General features: G+C 43.8%; 1 protein-coding gene across 7 annotated transcripts in view; it reads right to left on the bottom strand.

Moving 5' to 3' along the window:
* ARHGEF10 (Rho guanine nucleotide exchange factor 10) overlaps positions 1–17,807 on the bottom strand; it is a 1,140,991-nt gene that overhangs the window by 609,428 nt on the left and 513,756 nt on the right. For all 7 annotated transcript variants that reach the window (XM_078647916.1, XM_078647912.1, XM_078647917.1 and 4 more), the window contains one exon: positions 14,650–14,820. In XM_078647916.1, coding sequence (XP_078504042.1) covers positions 14,650–14,820 — 171 coding nt within the window. The remainder of the gene's footprint in view (positions 1–14,649; positions 14,821–17,807) is intronic.

Genomic DNA, 17,807 nt, shown 5'->3' with positions numbered 1-17,807 from the left:
CACATAACCTTCGCAGTCGTAGTTATGAGATAAGCTATTCCGGGCACCAAGCTACAACATCTGCGGTCTACGATTATAATGTAACTCCCGTTCGATAGTCTCCTAAAGAATGGTTCTATTTGTGTCGCAGGTGTGCCTAGCTGGTGACATGAAAGGTTATTTGAGGACCCTTCACAGGCTCCGTGTAAACTAATACCATTACACAGAAGTGTACCGCTTAGTGACATGGCACAATTATTGCCACTAAGAAACACTTTCCGGCCTTTATTACTGACACAAGCATGTGAATAGGGCAAGTTCCATGTTGACTTAATGTACCCTTTACCCAATTTTTCGTACATGCCAGCCTGTATATATTTTTGGCAATATTGAAACCTGAAAGTAGATATTGGAATATTAATTATTCCATGTATTATCCATTCACTGACAGGTCGTTCTGACATTGTCAATGGTAATCTCTCGAGTTTCTCAATGCTCAGGATTGTATAATCAGCACCCTTCTGTGCCATACTGATTTGTTTATCAGTAAGGTTAAAGATATTGAACAGTGACGTTGTGTTGATTAAACGCCAAGGCACATAGCCTGAACGCAGATTTTGTAACGTCCAGCCAATTTGTACAATAGAACGCAATTGAGACTGACCGTGTTGTAACAACAGTAAGTCTTGCGATATTATGTCGATTGCTGAAGACACAATGCTGTCCAAAGAGTATATTCTGGAGGACAGAGTCATTAACCCATTGTCCACTACAGAAAGTGATTTTTCCAAATTAATACGGTCAATTTCCCGTATTCTCTCTGATGTTTCAATTTGAGTTATTTTCCAGGCTTCGTTATAAGCTGCATATACAGAGGCTGCTATGAAGCGTTTTTGACGCTGTTTGCGCGGTCCCATAATGAAATCACGCAAGTCAGCACCATCAGTAAGTAAAGTCAGGTGTTGCTTAATTTCTGCCAGTGTGGATGTTTGTAGCCATTGAAGGCAGAGCTTGCCCACACTGTACGTGGTAATTATCCCTGGGTGTTGTCTTTGGGAATATCTAGGGTCTGGCCTGGTCAATGTGAACCCTTGGATTTTGTTCAGGAATCTGTCTTGACAGTTATTTGTATCTGTGGGCCAGATCAACCACTTTTTCCAATCAGGATGTGTTCTGTTTTGGCTTAATATATGGTTTACGTCTATCTCAACATCTATAGAGCTATTACTGTTCATTGATGGCTTTGGAATAGACGGTTTGTTTAAGTCTTTGATTTTGGCTAGGCCAAGACAGGTAGTTTGTTGAACAGTGTCATTCAAAAATATAATTTGTTCTGGGATCATGCAGGCTCTAAACAATGATTCTATACCTTGTACTTGCCATTCCTTTGTACCCCAAACACTTTTTACTTCAACATTTTTGTCCCAGTAATCAAAACCAAATGTACTCATTTGCTCAAAAAACTAGTCTGAATATATCAATTTAGTGTTTGTAAGCATGGTCTTTGTACCTGTCTTATTTGATAATTTGAAATAAAATGTTTCTGCATTGCTTGTGTTGAACCCTGAAAAATATGAATATTTGTCATAAAAAGTTCTTGAGCTACCTTTTGGAGGGGTTGCACAGTGTTCCCATTGATTATAATTCAAAACACTTCTAGGTTGTGCAGATTTATGCAGATAATGATTACTATAGTGATTATAGCAGAACATTTTATCATAATTAGACGAACCCTGCAAATAATCATGTTTTGTAAATTTAGCAGACATCACTAGGTCAGACATCATATTATTAATGCTTTCAACGTCCCAATCATCAGCAACTGAGCTTGGTTTTACAAAGTCACTCAATGAGATCTTGATTTGATGTGGATACTTCAGGATTTCAACCGGACCATAGATTTCATAATCAGTATTGTCCCATGCTACCCCACCGGGTATAGGATTGGCTGTGAAGTTGACTGAAGAAAGTTCTCTTTTCTCGACGTGTGAAGACGTGTGTGGTTTGAGGACCAGGTTGATTTTCTGGCTTGCTGTGTCCATTTTAGCATATTTTCCCTCAATGAAGTGTCCCAAACATAGTACCATGATGAGCCAAAGTATGAGGATTATTGCACCTAAGGCCACCCAGAATTCAATCCATGGAGAAATCAGATAGGTTTCTTTCAGATGTTGAAAAAGTTCCTTAGCTTTATCTTTAAAGGTTTTTGTTGATGTTTGTTCCTTTGATTCACTCAGGTCTTCAGATGAATCACTGAAGTTGATGAAGTAACCGGATGCCGTTCTGTCTATTGTTCCTATTGTTTCAGGATTGCTGTTTGCTTTATTAGTGTGTTTTGTTGCAGCAGCATAGTCATTTGTTACTTCATTGTAGATTGGTGTGTCTCTGCTAAATGTTTTTATTTGGGTTTTTAGAGGTTTAAGTTCCATAGCATTGTTGCATAGTCCTTGTTGTTGTTCTGTTGGCATTTCAAATGTGAGTAGCCTCTTAGATTGAACCTCTATGTTTGTAGCAAACCTTGGTATTCTGCTACTTATCGGGAGTCCACTTGGCCTACTGTTTGTTATCGGCCACATGACTGTGGTTTTATCAGGTCGATTGATACAACCCTGTTCTCCTTTTTACCAGCAAGGGGCGGTAGTACTACTGATCTTGTCCCGTTGATAGACAAGACAGGAACTGCTTTTCTGTAAGAAGGCCCAAATTCCTTCTTTACCGCGATCTTTTCTCTGACTAGATCCCCGACTTTTGGAATCCAGACAGGTCTTGCTGGGACAGGTGGTTTTTCTTCAGTGGTCGTTGGCTGTTGTTTCAACTTTATGTTGCTCAGGTCTTTCCTTGTTTCGTTTAAGTCCTGTAAAATAGCCAAACGATCTTTGATATCAAAGTTTTTTTCTTTAACCACTGAAGTCTGACTGTCAAGATCTAAGATCATCATTCTAGTTCCAAACAATAATTCGTACGGACTGAATCCCCTCAGAGAATTTCTTGGCAGGTTATTTAGACTACATTAGACACTTATTATATGTTTGACCCACCCAGCTCCCGAACCTAATACCTTCGCTGTTATAGATTGCTTTATGCCTTTGGTTTTTTCTTTACACCATCCCGTTCCCTCAGGTAGGAAGTGAGAAGAGTCCCACTATGCTATGCTCATTTGGCCATGTTTTTTCATACGCTTTAGGGCAAGAAGAAAAAACATTCAGCCAGACGTAGCATGCCTCTAGCGTATATGCCATTATAGACTCGCAAATCTTTTTATAACAGTCCTGGCGTCAGCCGATCGCTGGGGCCACATCCATATGAATCTCGTGCATGAATCCACTGCAACCAAGATATATTTATAGTTACCATCCCTTTGTAAGGGACCGCAGTGGTCCAGGTAAGCACAGGCTAATGGTTTATCCGAGATTAGAAGGGGCGTCTGCGCTGGTCGTCTCACTGTTGATACTTTCATTTTTTGACATATTTCACATTCTAGAACATAGTTCCGTGTTTGTCTTTTCATTTGTGGCCACCAGGATCTCTGTTTTAATAACAATACTGTGGCTGAGACGCCAGCATGTACAGAAGCAAGTCCTTCGTGTGCCGCTATTATTAGTCCTAACCTATGTTCCATGTTTGGAATTGCCCTATCCCCCACTCCAGGGATTCGAGCAAACGGAACATTGTATGTATCAGTTATATATGAGTACTTCACTGAAAAGCCTTTCGGGAGTGTTTCTATCTAATCTTTTTCTGTAGCGCTGACAGCTTGCAATATATCGCTGTCTATTTTTGTTTTTGACCGTGTGATGGCAGCTACGGAAGCCGTTTGCACAGCTGCCTTCGCGGCCTCATCAGCCAATGAATTCCCTGCAACGTGAACGCCATCACGTTGATGACTCAGTGTATGTATCACGTGAGTCTTTGGTAGTTCTTTTTGCAAATGAACTACTTGTTCCCAAAACATTTTATGCTTGATTGTGCCTCCTTTTGCATCCTTAAAACCATTCTGAAGCCAGATCTGCAAGTATTCATTGTAAGACTGAACGCAATAATACGAATCGCACACTATGAGTGTGGGGAATTCTCGATCCGTATTTTCAAGCGCCATCTTGAATGCCAGTAGTTCAGCTCGCTGAGCTGTACAATCTCCTAGAGATTGTTTTAAATTTCCCTTCGTGCCAGCGACCTTTAACAATCGCGCACGCAGCACTGTAAGCTTGTTTACCCCCTACTGCGGGTTGTGCTGACCCGTCTGTATATATTATACAGCCGTAATGTTCTAGAGGCAGAATTTCGATTGGCGGAGGACATTCAAATTCGTATTGGAGAAATTCTTGTGTTTTTAAGTTGGGATCAAATTTGTATACCACGTCTGTTGCAGCAAGAGAATTAGCCCACTATATCCACCTTGGATGGAGTGCTTTAGCATTCGGAATGCTTGCCTTTGTTACCGCCTCCAGGGCTGGTATCGGTGTCACGATGATTATTCGTTTACCTTGTGCTAGGGCCCGCTCCTTTGCTACAGCAGTCTGTACCGCGGTCAGAATTTTTTCCGTTGGACTACATTTCATTTCAGCCTTTGTGTACAAGTGTGATTTGTATGCAATTGGTACCTTTTCTCCCTCATTAGAGGTCAGGTATGTGAATCCGCATCTTCCTGGGATGACTCGAATCACAAGATTGCGTGTGTTGTCACGTGTTTCTAATTTTGTTTTAATTAACATGTCTGTTTGTAAAGATCTCAAAATTTCTGTGTGTTTTTGAGTCCAATTGATTCTTTTAAAATCTTGTTTTATTAGATCATAAAGGGGTTTAACCCTTTCTGCGTAATTTGCAATGTATGTTCTTCCGAAGTTTAGGAAGCCTAGAATTGATTGTAAATTTTTTAGTGTTCTAGGAGCTTGGAGTACAGCACATTTCTCTAGGAAATTGTCAGCCAGGCTTTTGCCTTCACTTGATAATTCATATCCTAAAAACAGGACTGTTAGATGGGCAATTCTTGATTTTTTAAAGTTGAATTTGTAACCCTCTGCTGCGAACCCAAGTATTATGGTGTTCACTCTCTTCAAGTGAGTATCCAAGTCATCATCTGTTAGGTAAATGTCGTCGACATATGATAATGCCTCGTCATCGTATGTTTGTAGTAATTCTGTTACTCTCTTTGAGAATAATCCTGGGCTGTTCTTGTGCCCCTGGGGTAAACGGCAGAAACTTTTTTGCGAGCCATTTACCGAGAACGCAGTCAAATATCTGCTCTCTGGTGCTATATTTTGACGAAAGAATCCATTAGAGATGTCTAATCTTGTTTTGTATTTTTTGCGCACTATGTTATTCATTAGTGCAGCACTATGCGAGTTTTGCACTGCAAAGGTTTTGCAACATGAGTTAAGGTGTCTGTAATCCAAAACTAGACGATATGAGTTGTCTGGTTTGGAGACAGGAAACAAAGGATTGTTCATTTGTGAGGTGCAAGTTTCAATCACCCCCTGGTATTCAAGGATCTCTTTTACCTGTTTTTTAGCTTAATTGGGTACTGCCTCTGTGCAGTAGGTTGTGATTTTAACTGGATTTTGTGAGGAGGAGAGTCCTCATCCCATCCTACATGATTTTTATATAAAGCAGGAGCTTGAGCTACTGCCCACTTTCTAGCAAGTGTATATTTTTTATGAATTGGAATATGATTTGAGAAGGCAGGCATAATTATTTCTTCGCCATGAGGACACTCCCTGACAAACTCTGGTGGCCAGTCTTTCTCAGCTAGAAGGATGTCATAGCCCTGGGAGAGATTATCCCAAAATAGTCCCCTTATTTTTCTAGTCTTATCCCCTTCTATACGTAATGTTATTTCATATATTTTATGAGGTTTGCTAACTCTGGTATCTGCAGTTTCCACCTGAATGTATTCATTCGTGTCCACTGTCTCCAGATGATTCATAAGGATCTTGCGAGCTATGCTCACTTCTGCTGCGCTGTCTAGCATTGTCTGAGCCCATTCTCCGTTTTTCAGCTGTGTTCTCAGTATTCTCGGCATCTTTGATTACTTTAATACTGGCTACCTTCTTTTTTGGAAATTGTAACTTTTTATTTGGATGAGCAGGTTCCTTGTCTTTGGACTTGACGTGCTCTTCCCTGTGTTCTGATCGTCCTCTTCTTTCCGATTTCTGCGAGGAAGTCTGAAAAGATTGAGAGGGGCGTGTATCATTATCTTGATATCTATCAGGTTTCTTCAGATTATCCCTATTTCTAAGGTTGTATTTTTTCCCAGAGGGCTCACTTTGGGGAGACCTGCGTCCTTGGTTCGGAGATCTTTCTCTCCGCCGAGGAGACCTTCCTCTGGACTGGAATCTTTTTTCTTTAGGATTGGATTGTTTGTTTCCATCCCAGCTCTTTTTTTGAGTGTTTAAATTATTTTTAATAAATGCCTTTTCAGGACTTTCAATCAGTTGAGGTTTTACCGGTATTCCACCCAGACTATCCCTTCCTAGTTCTTCATAGGATTTCTCTATGATTCTGGCAATTTCAGTTGGTTGGTCTGCTATGTCTGTCTCTTTTAACCTTTGGCGGATCGCCACGTTTGCTGCTTCTCCCTTTATGTTGGCTAATAATATAGCCGAGACCTGCTTGAAGTCTTTCAGTAATTTCATACCAAGAGTTAAAGCGGGTTCTGGACCATATTCATCTTGAATCTGTTTTAGCACATCTGGTATTACTGATATGGATGGTACACCATGTGTTTTTGTGTATATGGAAGCAAAGACTGTACCCCAAGTGTCACAGTCCTCCACGTGTGGTGCGATTCGCATTGGAAGACAGATAGTCAGAATCCTGTGTTTTTCTACCGGGGTGGTGTCTGGAAACACCGCCTCTATTTGAGTGATTTTTTGTGCTAGCCAGAAGGGTATTTGTTCCCGTTTTGCGGGTACTTTACCCAGACAGGCCTGTATGTTCTGTGGTGTAATTTTATTTGTGTTACCCTGATGAGGGTTCAGCTGTGGAATTTTACTTGCTGGTTGGACTGTTGAAGTCCGCATTACATATTGGACTAATTGTCTATGTATTTTGATTAGTTGTTTTAGCTGTATTAAAAGATCTGGTGCAGGCATTTCTTCAATGTCTGGATGTGGTGTATATCCGGCTAGGACCGGCCACGTTGCTCCTGGTCTACCTAGTGGACCGAGCCTGGTGATGTGATTATTATGTTTTAGGGCGCCTTTAAACAAGAGCAGGTGCTCTTGGAATTTGAGTGGTACTTCCACCTCCTCGAAAGGAGTGTAGGTATCCGGTGGTTCCTCTATTTTATAATAGTGGAACTCTTTTGTTACAGCGTTTGCTGCTGGAAAGTTTATCCATGAATAGAATACCTCTGTCTGCCGATATTCGTGTGCCTCAATTACGAATATGACTGTACCACCTCTCGATGTCAGTCCATTTTCTATAAGTTTTAAGGTTATAGATTTCCTTATGTTGACCGGGATGAGTATTGCATTTGGGTCATTTTCCAGCAGAGTATTGTCTGCTACTAGGAGTTCAGCTGCTAGTCTAACTGTCTCCCTTTCTTCATCACTGTCTATCATTTTACCGACAGGAAGGTTATTCTGTTTGTTTGCAGATCAGGTTTCTATGGAAACAAAGATTAGATGCACAATATTTTGGAACAGTGTATCCTTCAACGTTGACTAAACCAAGAACCATACATAGGAGTCTCCTCCTGAGAGGTTTGGCGGATATGACCTTTCACCCACTCCAGACGTCTTTGGAGTATTATGGGAAAAAAGGGGTTCTGTGTGAAAAAGCACGACTGAGTTACTCTAATGTCTTGCGTTAGTTTTATCGCCTATCCAAACGTTTGGGCGCCATGTAGTGTAGTTCCTATTATCCCAATAGGCTCTGCGCATTGGAATAATATCTTCAATAGTATAGACCTAGGGCAGAGGTTAACTAGGTCTTCTACTGACGATATTAGACTTAAAGTTTTTGGTTTTGCCAGCTAGCTCAGAGTTCACTAGAAACTTTCTCGAATAGGCAAGGAGGAGTTTAACCTCCCTGGATAGACAAGAAGGGATTTAGTTTCTGACAACCATAGAACATGACAACTTTGCTCTCCCCTAATCAAGAGTGTATCTCTAGAGTCGTGTGAAAACAAAAGACAACTTATTTCACTCAGTCAGTACGTGCATTCTTAGTTTCACCAGATTCAGAAAAGGAAGAGACGGGCGTGTTCAATAAAAGATGGTATTTATTGATCAGTCTCTTTTCTCGTACAAGAGAAATGAATCGATATTATTGCGATACTTATGGTTAAGTAAAGTGCATACAATAAAAGCAGGAGTATAAAATAATACTGCAGAAGCATTGATATGGTTTCTAAGCCATATGATATTTAAAACTGATAAAATAGATACATACATATATACATTTGACTAATCGTACTCAACTGGTGCTTCTAACCACGCCTACCCCAGTGTACCTGACCTAAGCCTAATACGTGGGCGAGAGTAGATAAGTAGCAGTTTAAGTTAAGTTTGTTTTGCCAAGGGACTGACTCAAGAATTCTCTGCAAGGGGTTGTTCAGTTCTGTACCTGAGGTCTAGAATGATTGAGGGCTGGTATCTCTCGTCTCTGGTCTTGATATTCCAGCTGCCTGCGAGGGCTGCTTGGAAGCGCCGGAGCTGGATTTCTCGGTAGGAGAAAAGCAGCGTCTCGTTCTCAGCGCGTCAGGAAGGCGGGGCAGCGCGTGTGGGCTTCGCTCTCTGCTGGGCTCCTCAGCACGTCTCGCTGCTCCGATCTCGTCACCACCGCGTGTGTTTGCTTAAGGCAATGTCGGTAATATTTATGCCTGTAAGGTGCCGAGATTGACGTAAGGATGGACATGGATACGTCAATAAGGATGTCATACGAACGGGCTTGTTCGCACATTCTTTTGCTGAAGTTCTCGGTGAAATCAAAACAATGGCCGCAGGGATTTTCCCAGGTTGTCATAGGTTTGATTTGTTTTGAGAACTCCGTATGCCTTATCAGGGGCTGGAGGAATAGTGCTTGCCTAATTAGATGGCAAGCGTTATGACCTAATCAGATAACGCGTTCCTGTGCCGTGGTGTGGCTTAATCAGATAACGGTTTTTTGTACCGTGGGATGGCTGCTAGTTAATTATTAACCAGAACAGGGTCAGGAATAGGGGGATCGATACAGAACCTATAGGAATACATCACACCTCCAATGAGATAAGCAGCAGTGGAACATGGCTATGAGGCCTAAGGGTCCTCTCTCAGGGGGTGTAGTTAACAATAGTGCAGCAGGTGTAGTGGCACCAGGGCTCTTTCTTGCATCACGGTCCATGGCAACATTACTATGTCACTGGTTCCTTCTCCCTTGCTCCGCCCAGCCATGATCCAGAGCTGCTGTGCAGCTCACCCAAGGCCCACCCTCCCCTAGGCCTCACTGTCATCGTCCAATGCTGAGAGGCAGCACAGATTCATGAATTCCATGCTTAGGGCAAGAGGCGACGTCTGAAGGACATAGCTATCAATAGTGTAGAAAGTGCAATGGGACCGTGTTCTTGTGGGGTTATGTGTCCAATGCACCCAAATATGGCTGTATTTTACTGCTCAGTCAGTGACCAGAGGGTAATGGGGTGTCACAATTTGCCTTGTTTGCACGACAGCTGGCCTGCTCTCCTACGCCTTGCAGCCACGATCCTGTTCTACGATGTCCAAATGCCATTCTCTCCCTTGGGCCTTATGATTTTTTACTATATGTGTTGTGTTTTAAACTTAACATAATTCTGCTGAGTAAAGAGCCTACACACAAAAAAGATTTTCCTACGTCTCTTAGCATGTGCGTGTGGGATACTGATGAGAGGATTTATGTTAAAACAAATTACGAAGTATTAAGGTCATCCTAAGGTAGCACAATAATGGCACGGAAAGATAAGGGGGCCTTTTGAAATTTGCAATTATATCCATTGTGCGAGAGGTTTTCTCTTGTGTCATTTTATATTTTGAATGATCCCGCCCGTCATTACCTCACAGTATCTCCTCCCTTTATGAGGCAGAACTGAAAATTGTATCATGCACTCATCTGGAAACAATCAGTTAACGAGGAGTAAATAATATACATCTTTGTGAGACCTGCACCTAGCTTTTCCATCCAATGTGACAAATGTAATCCATTTAATACAGATTTAAAATATATGGACTTATTTCATTTGTATATTTATCTTTTTGTCCATGTTGTTACTGATATCCACGTTCGGTCTCTTCAGGGATGCCAAATAAGATCAATAGTCCCGCGATGTAACTTTCAAAACTCCTCCACTAGGGCAGAGGAGCTTTGCCCCACTGCTTTCTCGCAGTGCGAGAAGCAGAAACACAAAATGCAAAAACGACCATCTTATGTTTCTGCTACGTGCTCTGCGAGAAAGCAGAAGTGTTTGGTTGGGGGTGGGCGGGTCTGCTTTAGGGCAGGGGAGGAGTGCCTTGCCCACTGCTAAGGGCCCTGATTGTTTGGTCTGCCTTCCAGGGCTGACCAAACCAGTCATGTACACTCTGGCCTTTATCCATGTAGGCACCAATGCACCCTACATGGAGAAAATGGCCTCCCCATAGGCGCCTGGCTGGTCGGCTGACATTGCAGGGTTGTGATTGGCTTAGGGGAGGGAGGCTGCCTGCTTCCTATTCCTGCTAGAGGCAGGAAAGATGGAGAGCAGGTCAGGAGCAGAAATGACGCGAGACCTGGGAAGTTAAGTTTATTTTATTTTTAAACTACCCCCCCTCCCGCGCGAACCCCCGCGAGACCTCCCACCTGCGAGTCATGCTGGCCGCAACTGGATTTTACATGAAAATTAGAGGGGCCTCACAACTTCCCTTTCGCCCAGGGCCCCAGAAGTTCTAGGACCGGCCCTGAGCAAATGGCTTTAACTTAATCAAAGGCGAGACCTATTGCATTTGTAACGTTTGTTTTGTTTTTGTTGCAATTTTATTTAGCTGAGCGCGTACTCGACCTGAAGGTCTGTTGTGCTTTAAATGAGCACCAGTTACACTACACAAGGACACATTCCTTTTTTTAGGCGCGGAAGATTAAACGATTTGCCCAGGATATTGAGTAGATGCCGAGACCCAAGCCGTTCCCAGAGCTGGCAGCCCTGGCCCGAACACCGGGGTGACTGGTGAACTGTGTTTTGCTTCAATCAGCGCATCCCTCAGGTTCTGAGCTAGCCTCAAACCCGTGGGAATCAGTCTGCCCTTTCAGGCATGCCAACTTGTGCAAAACGTTCACCTTTGGAGGAGGGGGCAGGGCTGTGTGCCTATCACAGCCTGGGGTACGTTAAATTCATCACCCCAGCCCCCCTTCCTGGGGAGATCTCACACTTCCTGTGCACGTCGGCTGGCTGCACCGAGCCTCGAAACAATGAGCTGGAGACCGGCTCTCTGCAGGGGTCTGCAGCTCGTTGTGTGCACACCCTGTGATAGCGCCTTCTCGCTTAAATTCGCACGTCAGACTGTTTGCAGTATGCCAATGCTTAAGTAATGGGATAGTGCCAGTCTGTTTGTTGAAGTCTGTGTCCCTCTGCGATTCTGAGAGGTTCCTCCTTAGGCTTATTTTGAGCACTGGGCTCGGGTGAACAGAACTTTGAATGTGTTAAAGAAAGTTGGTACTGCGCAGATATTATGGCTGAGGAAGCAGTGGAGACTCCGGGGCGAGGTGGCCGCACCGACGGTTTGGGGAGTAACAGTGTGTATTAGGACGGACAGGGCAAGTAGGGGATGGATGAACAACGAGAGGTAGGTGGGGGGGCGGGGGGAGGCAGCATCTACCTGCCATGCAGATGGCTGTCCCAGAGAGGTTTACTTCGAACAGCACCTGCAGCACTGCCTGCCTGTAACCGTGAAGCGGTATGCTTTTATGTGTGCCTGCGTGCTGTTTGTTTAGATTTGTGTTTAATATTCATGCAGTTTGGTTATTGTTTATTGTCAGATGTAAATTCAGTATCCACTGGTTGTCGCACCTTTACTCAAAAGTTGATTGACAGTCCTTCTCAGACCCCTTCTGCTTGAATAATTTGTGTTTCAATTCCAATTAGATTTCAGCATAATTACAGACCTACTGTTTTTAAAGCGTAGTGTCTGCCTCTAGCTTTCTGCCCTGTATTAAAACCCTCCAAGCACTGGAAAATTGTCTTTAAATGCCATCATGTTAAGTTTAATATGTCCAACAAAACAATTCAGGCCACTTCAGGACAGTGAGTACTAAGTGGGCCAGAATGCAGTTGGCAGCTCGCCAGCTGATTTACATCTTGCAAATAGAAATTCGGGTTTCTCTTTATTTTACATTTCCTTGGCAATACGCCAGGCTTCTAAGTGCATAGGTAAGAAGACAAAGGGGTCTTTTTTTAGCTGAATGCTATAGAGGCATGTAATCAATAAACACCCTCAAGATAAAAAGTATGATTTATAGGATAAAATGTACCTACATCCAGATCCTTAGGCCAAAGGAAAGATTTTTATTTTTCATATGACAGACTATACACATTCCCGTTGTTTGAGAATGTTAGAGTTCTGGTAATACAGTGTGTGTCTGTATATGGTATTAAATCGTGCAAACCTACTACACAGCAGTGCAACTGTACAAGTGTAAAAACTCACTGGAGCAGGAAGATGGCCAGTACCAAACACGGGTGAGGGGTGGGGGGGCCTGGCAGCAGTTGGTGGATAATATGCTTTTATCGCGCAGTTTTCCTCACCTTGAAAGCATGGTTTTAAAGTCTTTTTCCTTGGTGTGCCAGAAAGCAGGTGCTCCCATTATGCTCGACAAAGGTGAAGTGTAGAAGGAAGTTAGTGTTGCCAATGTGGAAGCTGAGGCTTACGAGCGTAGTTAGTACAACTTTGCTACAACACTACGCATTTTCAAATTGCATTTATGGGAGAATTGAATCTCGCATGGAAGAATGGTTGTTTTTTTTAAATAGCAAAACAAATCTGGTGTGATTCACAGTTGATTGTGGTTGAAGGTTCTTAACCATTACCCACCCTTGCCACCTTCAGTCTCTCATGTTTCCTGTAGTGGGAGTATGTTGACGATTGGGGTGAGTAGGCGTACATGTTAGTCTAATATTGTTTCCTGCATGTGGATAAAGTTAAGGACAAACTACTCAAATGGTAATCAGGTCCGTGACAAACCGCCCTGCATTTATGATTTACGGTACTGAAGTGCGTCACAAATGCACTTAATAATGCAGAGAGCTGCAGTCTTATAACCTGATAGCCCTGTTGAGTATTTTGTCATTGCTTTGCAATTTGCAATTCAATTGCCTCTCTTCTGCTTTGCTATTGTCTAACACTTGGTTTTAAGCCCCGGAGAGGTTGAACAGCCTCTCGTCTCCTTGCAACCAGCCTCAGCTTGGCACTAACGTCGCTCACTCAGTGCCAGGCTGCTGCCCTGCCATGGCTGTGTCATTAACGGTGCCTGCATTGCTTGCTAAAGGCCACGCTGCAGGAGCAAACGACTCAATAGACAGAGTTCACCTTTTGGACTTTAAACGTGTGCGCGCAAAGTCGGGCTGCAAACTTAAGGTTGGACAGAACTACACGTATTAGAACTTCAGAGAAATCATGTCAGGAAAAGGGGCAAATGCAATGGATAAAATTTTGTTACCCACTTCTAAATAACATACTTTGGTTATACATCTGGTACGTAGGTGTACTTAGTTTACTTCACCACAAGGTGGCGCTATTCCACTGTTAGTAACAAATACTTGGCCTGATCTTTCTTTACCCATCTACTATAAGAATCTATGGTGCTTTTCATTGATAACAGAGGGACAAACAATCATCTAGTGATTGATATTTTCACGTACATCTTTGTACGTGATGGTGTCGCTTGATATCTCTATCACAAACCGTGCGCCTCTATTGTATTTCATCTCTGTCAGTTGTGGATTTCACTTAGGTCTTAACATTCAAATATAGCAGGTGGTTTTGACCCACTTTTCCTGGCCATGCGCTTTCAGTGTTCTAATTAATCCATATTGGAACTGGTGATTTTAATCAATATCCAAAGCGAAACCAGGTCAAGCTTAAACAAGCGCTCGCCATCTGTTTTCATTCAGCCACTTGTTTATATGTGCATCGTGCTTTCACTTTCACTGAAAGTGCGATGCAAAAATAAACACAGGGCTGAGTGTAAACAGATGGCCCGGTCAAAGATAAGAAAATGCTTTGCGACAGCCGCAAAGCAGACGAGACAGTCCGGATGGGGCGGACACAAAGGCGAAAGGGCAGCAGCTCCAAAACCCCATTTCCAATGGCAGGCCATCGTTTAGCATAAACAGTGACGCAAGCAAATGGAAATGAGGGGTGGCCTTCGAGTCTCTTTCTGAAAACCACTCATCCACAAAATCTCTCGCCGATAGAGCAGCGCTTTGCGCTGTAATGCTAGGCGAGTCCTACAAAGGAGAGCCAACGAATTTAGAGGAGGCACGTGAGCCGAGCAATAAAGCCATCCAGCCTTGTGCAAGAGGCTGAACCAAAACCTAATCTTTGTATTCTGGAAATAACAGGGTTGAGTTCTTTAGGAAAGGAGGTTGGCTCTCTGTATAGCCAATAATTCAAAGTCAAAATAGTTAAGGAAAATATGCTCTGAAAAGGCAGATGTTTTTCTTTAAAGTCTTGAGTGGACTGACCTTACCTTGTTTAGGTAGCGCTCATTGATTGCTTTTGCTATTTGCTTGATTTCACAGCGCTGATCTGCATCTCTCTTCCTTTCATTCAGCTTCTCTGCTAGTGTTTCAAGCTCAGTGAGCGCCATCTGAAGAGGAAGCCTGTCAGGATGTCCTTTAATTGTGTGCTTTAACATATCCTAAAACATAAGGAAACACTGCCTTGATGACTTTCAATGGGAAAATATACCAAAGCGTTCGTTGTCTCTTAAAAGCAGGAAATGCAGATAAATGTTCCTGTATCCCTCAATTCAGACATATCTATGATATATACCCAGCATGACTCCTGGATAAGAAGCCAATAATACTTTACAGCATGTATGGTGAGTTATGTTACATGCTCCTATTTGTCACCAAGTTACCATCAATGACATATATAAGAGCCTATGTGTAAAGATAGCACTAACACAGGATGTTGTATTGAACTCACTTAGGTCACCAGGGGTATGATTTAACGTGTGGAATGGACTACTGTAGAGGTGATCTCTAGTATAGTCTTACCTTTTCACTTCTTTATTTGCATTCCCTCTCAGACTTCTTACTTTCATTAGTAAATCCAGGGATTTAAGTGGGCCAGGTCCTGCCGGTGCTCAGCACCAGCCACTCTAATAAGCAGGTGCTGAGACGGGTACCTATTGGGCTCTCCATGTTTGCCCTCATCATCAAGGTGAAAAACAATCTTAACTCTGCAGCAGTTCCACCCTTCACTGCCTGTGATGTAACTTCAAAGAGACTAGTTATAGTACTTTCACTGTCACATCATTTAAGATCTGAAGCATTTTCATTATTATATACAACAAAGCCACAGTTGCAGCTTATTTATCTCATGCAACTCACAGCCATTGGCAAACCCAATAGTCCTGGCTTATTTAGGAGTAATGTTACTTGTATTATATATCTGAATGCTGTGAAAGAAGCAGCAAAATACATATTGGGTGGCACACTATGCTATACACAGATCGTTACCTTACTTGTTTTTTAGGCCATGCCCTTAATTACATCAGCCACACCCCTTTGAGAGACTCTCCCACACCCCCCCAGATTTTTCATCCCACTTATAGCCACTGGTAAACCTAGACAAGAATTTGAAGCAACTGGATTTCAGTGGAGGCTGTTGTAACACTAATCATCAACTCCCTAGCTTCCTCCCATTCTTTTTTTCTTGGTCAGGATAATAAAGTCGGCAAAAACAATATGGGTCACCCCTTTCACTGAATCCATTGGCAGTTCCTAACAGGATGTGGGGTTCTGTAAGAGTAACCACTCCACAGCTAGTATTCACCAAGGAAACCATCTCTGCTAATCATTTCCAGCAAAACTCCATTAGATCTCCTGGAGGATTGCTGAAATGGAGATTTACACCGATGAGGCCTTGATGACCCATCTATAGTCCCCTTGAAAAATCTCATGGCTCAAAAAGTGGTGACATGGAAAAAGTATACAAGAACCTTTGTTTGACATGTAACAGGATCAATGATTCATTAAATGTGTCCCGTTAACTTGACAGAGGGAACATCAATGGCATTTCGACCATAATAAATTATTAAGTCGGAGGAGGAGCTTGGCGGGCATCCGAGATGGCCGCGTGAGCACAGCGCTCTCCGGACCCTCGCCGCTCCCGGCATTTTATCCTGGCTGAATCCTGATTTCTTGCAAGAATTCGTGTAGGGGACGTTTGGCTGATTACCCTGGCACTTTTCGGAAATTGATTTGGATCTCGTAATCCTGAGAAATGATGCTCTGAACTTTTGGGCTCCGCCCTTGAGGTGCGCCCGGGACGGGGTGCGGTTCTGTAGCCGTCCTGCAATTGAACAACAACGGCAGGAGATCTGGCCTTGTGGGTCCCCCCTTCCTAAGTTTCGGTTTCGATTCTGTTCCGACTTGGGCCACGGGTGTGGATGTCGTGTTGCCGCTGAGACTTGGAGGCAGATCGGCTGTTGGACTTTCATGCGACCTATTTGCTGGCCTGGCGACCTCTACCCGAGTTGTGCCCCCTTTTTAGTGTACTTTTGATCCTGTACTTTGGGTGTCGGGCCCGTCGACTCTGGTGGCTTGTCCTGTGACGCATCTTCAAAATGGCGGGCAGAGGGGACAGAGAGACGCGCAAGACGAAAACACCTCTGCGCGGAGCTCCAGTTCAATCGAATGTCATGGACCGTTATACCCATTCTAAGGGGTCTCCCGGAGCTGCCCTGCCTGGTTCCAGTATAGCGACCGAACGAGTTTTGGAAGAGTCGGCGGAGCCCTCCCTACAGGATATCATGGGCGCCATCTCGGGTGTGAGGGAATCCATCGGCCTACAGTACGAGGCCTTGGCCCATAAACTTGACACCGTGGCTATTGAGGTGAATCTGATTCGTGCTGATCTCGGCAAGACGAATGAGAGGGTACAATCATTGGATATTAAATCGTCTAGCCTTACGAAGGACGTCTCGGAGCTCCAGACAGAGATCGGAAATCTCCGTCGGGGGAACGACTTCATGACCCGTCGCCTGGAGGATTTTGAAAATAGGGCGCGTCGCTGCAATGTTCGCCTGGTTGGTGTACCGGAGAACCCTGAACCCCACTCGGTGGATCTCCTGGTTGAGGATCTGGTCTTGAACCATCTGGCCCCTTCTGGTCTTACAAAATTTTTCACGGTGGAACGCGCACATCGTGTTCCAGGGGGCAAAGTCAAGCCGGGAGCCCCGCCGAGACCCATTGTTGCGAAGCTTTTTCATTATAGAGACCGGGACGCTATCCTGCAGGCCTCGCGGGTGAAGGGCCCGGTGGCCTTTGAGAATGCTACGGTGAACTTTTACCCGGACTTTTCTCAACAGGTTCAGAGACAACGTATGGAGTTTCGTGGTGCCAAGAAACGTCTTCGGGATCGGGGCCTACGTTACGCCATGCTCTTTCCCACCAGACTTCGGGTCGAATACAATGAACGTACCCTTTTCTTTGATCGGCCAGATGCTGTTAATGACTGGCTGGACTCGTTGCCTGATCGTCCTCCTGAGACTGACTCCGCCGCTCACCCGGGTGGTGCCGAAGGTGGTGCGGAGATCTAACTGTTCGGCTCTTATGTCTTATTTTGAATACACTGTCAGGAGTGTTGGCTGACGTCCCTCTACATTGTGATTATTTT

This window comes from Lissotriton helveticus, chromosome 6 (assembly GCF_964261635.1).
Source record: "Lissotriton helveticus chromosome 6, aLisHel1.1, whole genome shotgun sequence".
NCBI classification, from domain to species: Eukaryota; Metazoa; Chordata; class Amphibia; order Caudata; family Salamandridae; genus Lissotriton; species Lissotriton helveticus.
This window is presented reverse-complemented; position numbering and strand designations above follow the sequence as displayed.